The 7,562-nt window shown below is 46.2% G+C and overlaps 1 protein-coding gene across 1 annotated transcript; it reads right to left on the bottom strand.

Annotated features, from left to right (window-relative positions):
• Nucleotides 1-2,870: 2,870 nt before the first annotated feature.
• Nucleotides 2,871-4,528, bottom strand: NHLRC1 (NHL repeat containing E3 ubiquitin protein ligase 1). The gene has a single exon (XM_066264917.1). The coding sequence runs from the start codon at nt 4,466-4,468 to the stop codon at nt 3,281-3,283; it is 1,188 nt and encodes a 395-aa protein (XP_066121014.1). The 5' UTR covers nt 4,469-4,528; the 3' UTR covers nt 2,871-3,280.
• Nucleotides 4,529-7,562: the final 3,034 nt, after the last annotated feature.

The raw sequence follows: 7,562 nt of genomic DNA, 5'->3' as shown, positions 1-7,562 counted from the left end.
CAGTTTTTCTGTTGCTAGGCCCCTGGGCTTTGTGTCCTGGTGACCCTGTCTACCTGGCGCGTTGTCCTTGCTATGCTCACATTGTCTAACTGCCTGCCATACTTGGAAAATGTCGAGAGAAAAAAATTGAGAAAACCAAGTCCAGGTGGCAAATCCAGAGGGAAAAACAAGGGCAAAAACAGGAGACAACCAAAGGATCAGAGACTGGGCAAAACGGGAACAGACAGAAGGTGAGTGAGGACTGCTGAGCGGGGGAGCCCAAGTGTCTATGCTTGCTTTTGTGGCCTCACCAGGTGGCGTAGAGTGGGCAGTGCTGGCCTAAAGGCCTGTGAGTGAGAGCGACATCAGGAAGAGGCTTTTTTCTCTTTCAACACTTCTTTCTGGTCATATTCTTTTGTCATTTCAACTTTCCTTCATCACTTTGGAACCTTTTGCTTTCTATTGCAATGATCTCTTCTCACCTATCTCAGGAGATCAGGAATCGCCAGCTTTGCACCTTCCCTGGAGAAATCTTGCCTGTTCGCTCCTCCATTATGCTTTCCTAGGAAGAGCCACTTTCTCTCTCTTTATTTTTTTTTGTATTTTTTTTTCTGAAGTTGGAAACGGGGAGGCAGTCAGACAGACTCCCGCATGCACCCCACCGGGATCCACCCGGCATGCCCACCAGGGGGTAATGCTTTGCCCATCTGGGGCGTTGCTCTATTGCAACCAGGGCCATTCTAGCGCCTGAGGCAGAGGCCATGGAGCCATTCTCAGTGCTTGGGCCAACTTTGCTCCATGGAGCTTTGGCTGTGGGAGCGGAAGAGAGAGACAGAGAGGAAGGAGAGGGGGAGGGGTGGAGAAGCAGATGGGCGCTTCTCCTGTGTGCCCTGGCTGGGAATCGAACCCAGGACTCCTGCACGCCAGGCCGATGCTCTACCACTGAGCCAACCGGCCAGGGCCACCACTTTCTCTTTATGGTGCAAATATTGCCCCACCTACTTCCACGCTGATAACAGGTAGCAGTTACTGAGGTCACTTGTTATCACCTCTCTGATTGGCTCTCACATCATCTCAGGAACTCACACCTCATTCTTCTGGTGGTATACACCCCAGGAAACAAGCAACACTTTGCTCACACACCTCCACTCATGCTGCATGTTCCATACCTTTCCTCCAAGTGCTATCTGAAAGAGACACAGCACAGCTCTATAGCCAAAGGTGATACCACCGGGAATTCCCCCCACAGGAGAAACTCCCTGGAATTGGCTCAACTGACCCTGAGGCCATTAAAATGTTATTATTCCTAAAGAAAACTTTAAAGATCAATCCACAGTTGCCCTACTTGCAAATGACCAAGTATGAACTTATATCTCCACCTGGGACTTTTCTTGATATGCAGTGCAGAATACCTGTGAATTTACTGACCTAAGAGTGACTCCCATGGGTAGGGTGAGTGGGGGAGGAGGTTGCCCTCAGAATTCCTCTCTGGAATGCATTGACAAAGGTGAGCCAGGGAGCTGAAATCTTCTATTACTGCTATATGATGAGAATGTTGAAACAAAATGGGCTTCTGTGGACTGCATGGGAACCAAGCTCTCTTGCAGCTCCAGAGCACAAACTTCCAGTCTTTTTTTTTTTTTTTTACAGAGACAGAGAGAGAGAGTCAGAGAGAGGGATAGATAGGGACACACAGACAGGAACAGAAAGAGAGGAGAAGCATCAATCATTAGTTTTTCATTGCGACACCTTAGTTGTTCATTGATTGCTTTCTCATATGTGTCTTGACCATGAGCCTTCAGCAGACTGAGTAATCCCTTGCTCGAGCCAGCGACCTTGGGTAATGGTGAGCTTTTGCTGAAACCAGATGAGCCCGTGCTCAAACTGGTGACCTCTAGGTCTTGAACCTGGATCCCCGCATCCCAGTCTGATGCTCTATCCACTGCGCCACCACCTAGTCAGGCAACTTCCAGTCTTTTGGAACATATTTTACTAATACTTTTAGGACTGTGTCTAGTGCATACATTATGTCTATTAGAACTGTTGGTATAATAGAATCCTGCTGTTAATAAAGCATCAGCTATTACTGGAAGCAAACACTCACCTTTCAAACCAGTATTTTCTTCCTGAGAAAAACGTTTTGGTGCCTCTGAGGTTCCAGTTATTCAGGGCTATTCTAACAGACTTAAACCTAAGATGTTTGCACTGGCTAAAAATACATGAATTATAAAGAACTGGCCACTTCACCTGAAATTTCCATTCATTGAATCAACTGCAACATTAAGCAGGTGTTATCTTGGTCAAGGCTATACTTCAACTCAAGAGCTATTTCTGTGTTTACCAGTGGCCTAAATGCTGACTTAGGATCAAGGGAGGTATTTATTAAGTACAGTGTTTGCAACACGTGGGACAAATGAAATATCACATCACAAAAGTGCTTCAGGTTACAACTCATTATAAAAAGGTCGGCACACCCAATTTACCACAAACTGTGGTGACTTATCTTTGTATTAACATAAACATATAACAGGAATATCATCCAGTCCTCTAATACTGTGTAAATGTAGTGTCTACAGTCGTTTGGAACTTACACCAACACAGCCTTTCTCAGCCAAGCAAGTACTATTTCCTGCATGCCTATACAGTGGGGGAGAAACAAGTACCAAGTGACACATTGATTTCCTGAATTAGCAGCTCAACAGTTTTTCTTAGTCTAGTAACTCAAGATCCACAATAACTCCATCCAGTGTGACATCAGAGGAGTTGCAAGTTGAACTAACCGAATCCACACCACACACCCTTTTTCTCTTGAACTCTCTATAAAGTCTCCTATCGCTGTGCATCCAACTGAAATAAATGGCCACTTGTAAACAGTATACACAGAGCAATAATTCACATCCATATATTTATTTAAGAGAAAGGAGTCTAGGAGTCAGAATTGAGTTCCAGTGGTGATTGTCGCAATAAGTGAGTGTGACTTTGAGTAAATCATTTCAGCTCAGTCTGTTTTCTCAAATCTAAAATGGGATTAATAATAGAAATTACCTTATTGGGTAATTGTTAAGGATTAATTGAGCTAACATTTACACATTTCTTAGAACAGGGAGTACATACTCAATAAATGGTAGATTTCATTATTATTCTTTAATAATTGCCTCAATCACTGTAAGTCTGCCAGGCAGTGATAATGATTCCGGTTGGATAGCTGAGATTAGGTAGTTTATCCAGGGCTGAACAATCCACTAGTGGCGGCTCCGGGGCTACTGGTTCCAAGTCCCAAGACTTTCTCTCACTATGCCCTTCATTCCAAGTCATACTTATAGACGTTTACAGAATGGGCTGCACTGTCCAGCACAAGAAGAGAATTCTCCTTGGTGAAGGTCAGTGCCACAGGATGGGAAAGACCATGGGTGATGATGGGCTTCAGTACTGGAAATTCCTCGGGTTTTCCTAAGCATAGGACAGCCTGATTAGATGTATCGGTGACAATCACATTCCCTTGGTGATCGAAGGTCACAGCGGAGGCAGTTATTTCAGACGGGAAGAAGAGACTCAGCCCAAAGTTATCCACCTGGCCGATTAGCTGCATGCTAGCGTTGAACACCTTCACCGTGGTGCTGCAGGCCCCGGTCCTCAGCGCCAGGGGGCGCTCTAGGACAGCAATGGCCCCGGTGAGCCAAGACACTGCCACCCCACGGGGACTACACAGACGCGCTTGCAACCTCTCAGTTCTCCGGAGAACCCCTTCTGGAAAGTCCACTTCCAAGAGGTGCAGGGATCCTGCCTCCGTATCAGTTACCACGACCCCATTCTGAGGGGTGGTCTCCACACCCCAAGGCAAGGAGAACTGGCTTCCAATGACAAGCTTAATCTGGCCCCAAAAATCGAACACTTTGATGGATCGGTCCCCGGCGTCAGTGACAACCACATGGCAGTCGTTGGTGACGGTGACATCAAGTGGATACCTAATGTCCTGGGCAGCGTCCCCCTTCTCTCCAAACTGATGAGCGCATCCTCCCCCGGAATCAAAAATCTTGACCCGTTTCTTGCCGTCGTGCACCACCACGACCCGCCCCGTCTTGGGACACAGCGCCAGCCCGGTGGGATTGACCAGGGTTCCCCAGCCGCCAAAGGTGTGGTGGCAGGTGAGGACCCCAGGGCTGCAGGGGACGATGCAGTGGGCGGCCTGGGCCGGGCGAACTGCGGAGCCCAAGAGTTCCAGAAGATGCAGCACCGGCAGGCAGTCGCTAGTGTCGCAGCCCCGGCAGGCTCGCCGACAGAATGGACACTCGAGGGCCAGCGTCCGCGGGTGCGCCAGGGCCGCCACGCAGGCCAGGCAGACCACGTGGCCGCAGGGCAGGTTGCGCGGACGCCGCTGCTGGCGATGGCCAAACCTTTCAAAGCACACCTTGCATTCGAGCAAACTGATCTCTGCCTCGCGCATGAGCTCCCGCAGCTCCGGCCCGCTCCCGGAGGCCTCGGCACCCATCGCGCAGCTCGGGCGCTGCCACCCCGCCACCAGCCCGCGGTGCTGGGCCCCACTCCCATGCCTCCCGACACCGCCCCCGCACCGCCCTGGGTCACGGTCAAGGGGCGGGGCGATTACGTTCCCGTGGCGGGCCGCTAGGCCAGGATCTGCTGCCCCCTGGTGGGCGCGTTCGGCACTGCTCCCTGAAAGTCTGGTAAGTGGGTATTTATGGGCTGTATACACAGCGCGTGGTCACTTCGCAGTACTTCACCACAGTCATGGTTGGATTTATCTCCACGTAACACATGAGAAAATGCACCTATTGAGAACAAGGGGGTTCCTCCCTATTACTCTGTCTGTAAGTGGCAAAGCAAGGACTACAACAACCAAGTTTTCCATCCCTGCTGCCCTGCAGTTTCCAATTTGCGGTGCTGGGTGCTAGGTGCTAGGGCTGACCTGTCATAAAACTTGGTGTCATGGTTCATGGTGCTTATGATCAGATTGGGAGAAAACACACACACACACACACACACACACACACACACGAGGAAAGTTAAATTTCAAGGGGGTGACACAGGTGTGTGTCATCTATTACACTCGTAGTTGAAGTAGATGCTTACTGAATACGTCTAAAATAAATTCATGTATGAACAAAGAAATGTTACAGGACAATACAAGAAACTCAGTAGGTGAATGGATGTCAGATGGGGAAACCATGGCTGGTAATATCTTCCAGAGGAATTAATATGAAATAAGCTGTTCATCATAATTGCTATGGAATTATGCCATGCCTGCTTTCTATTAAGAGGTTTATACAGATTCTTATTTAAACCTAATGACAATACTACAGTATAAGAGTGTTGTTTGCATCATCCCTTTTCTATGATAGAATTCACAAGGTTAAGCATCTTGTCCAGGTTCGTGTGGCTAGGAAGTAAATGGCTGTGCTGGGATTAGAAGCCTGACAGTTTGATTTCAGAGCCCACATTCTTACCTATCTCAGGGTTTTTCCAACCTGGCCGCATATGGTAAATACCTGGGCCGCATATACATATGTAGGCTTAGTTGGTCTGGGCAGCTGGAATTTTTAAAGCTCTACAGATGTAGTAGGTCTGGGCAGCTGGAATTTTTAAAGCTCTACAGACGATTATAATGTGCAGCCAAGTTTGACAACCACTAACAACTGCACTACAACAATCCCTTTAAATGACCCCAGGTTAAATTCTTCCAAACTTGGTTAAGTTTGAAAGCACAGAGAATCTACCCTATATTTTAAAAACTATTTTTAATTAATTAATTTATTTATTTAGAGAGAGAGGGACAGATAGGGACAGACAGACAGGAATGGAGAGAAATGAGAACACCAGTTCTTCATTGCGGCACCTTAGTTGTTCATTGAGTGCTTTCTCATATGTGCCTTGACCAGGGGCCTACAGCAGACCAAGTGACCCCTTGCTCATGCCAGCAACCTTGGGCTCTAGCTGGTGAGCCTTGCTCAAACCAGATGAGCCCACGCTCAAGCCGGTGACCTCAGGGTTTCAAACCTGGGTCCTCTGTGTCCCAGTCTGATGCTGTCTATCCACTGCGCCACCGCCTGGTTGGGTTACCCTATGTTTTAAACTCTTTAAAAATTCCTCCCTCACTCCACCTTTATAAACTTTATATTCCTCACTCTTACCTTACCTTTATAAACATTTTCTTTATAAAACTACATATCAGCTCACTTATCTTCATTTAAAGATCATTATTCACCCTTCTGCAAAAACAGAGGATTTTTATCTTGTGTTGAAACCCCTGGAGGAGCTTTAATGTAAGACAAGAAAAAATTTTTTTTTATTTGTTACATGATTCAAATATTATTTGTGTATTGGGACATAATAAACAATTTAACATCATAATTTCAAGCTATAATGCATTTTCACTCCAAATAAATAACCAACCAAAGTCAAATCGAATAGAAATTACTTTCTGAAGTAGTCTTTAAGTCAAGAAATGCATTCAGGATACCAAAATATAATATTTTTAAGAACTACTGTTTAATAGAAATTAAAGCCACAGATATAATATTAAATTTTCTAATGCCCACATTTTAAAAAGTAAAAAGAAACTAAGTGAAAAATAATTTCATAATTTATTAATCCCAAATATACATAATGTCATTTTGACAGAAAATTGCTATAAAAACTATTGAGATATTTTACCCCATTTTTTTTAGTACTGAGTAAAATTCAATGTGTATTTTATACTCACAGTATATCCTAGTTCAGACTAGCCTCACATCAAGTGCTCAGTAACTACCTGCTATGGCAAAAACAATACAGATCTAGACCAAGTCTGTGCTGTGAAATGTTGCCTTCTCAAGATGCTTTGCAGACTGGTCTCATTGATCCTTGACTCACTTCTGACTTGTCTCTGCTCCAGCATTGTCTTAAAATGTATCCTAAGCCCTCCAACTCGCTGCTGACTGTGGCAAGCTTAGGCCCTTCAGTGACCTTGGCTGCAGATCAGGAGAGTTAGCTGTAGGGCTCAGCTCCTTGCTGGCTCTCTGATAATCCTACAATCTTCTTCTTGATCCTTTGCTGCCCCTGCAGGGGCACTAATAGTACTGCAGCAGAGACTATAAAAGGCTGCAATAAACCTGACATTTTTTTTTTTTCCAGAGACAGAGAGTCAGAGAGAGGGATAGACAGGGACAGACAGACAGGAATGGAGAGATGAGAAGCATCGATCATTAGTTTTTCGTTGTGTATTGCAACACCTTAGTTGTTCATTGATTGTTTTCTCATATGTGCCTTGACCGCGGGCCTTCAGCAGACCGAGTAACCACTTGCTCGAGCCAGCGACCTTTGGTCCAAGCTGGTGAGTTTTTGCTCAAAGCAGATGAGTCCGCGCTCAAGCTGGCGACCTCGGGGTCTCGAACCTGGGTCCTCGGCATCCCAGTCTGATGCTCTATCCACTGCGCCACCACCTGGTCAGGCTAAACCTGACATTTTTTAAGGAATGATCATAGTAATCGCTCTCCCATTTGGTACAGCATAGTAGTTCTGGAAAGCGTTTTGGCACATACACAGACAATCCACCCTCATGAATTACTGTCAAGACTGTAATGGTAAAT

The sequence above is a fragment of the Saccopteryx bilineata genome, chromosome 3 (assembly GCF_036850765.1).
Source record: "Saccopteryx bilineata isolate mSacBil1 chromosome 3, mSacBil1_pri_phased_curated, whole genome shotgun sequence".
In the NCBI taxonomy this organism is placed as follows: Eukaryota; Metazoa; Chordata; class Mammalia; order Chiroptera; family Emballonuridae; genus Saccopteryx; species Saccopteryx bilineata.
Note: the sequence above shows the minus strand (reverse complement) of the source record. Positions and strands in the feature narration are given on the sequence as shown.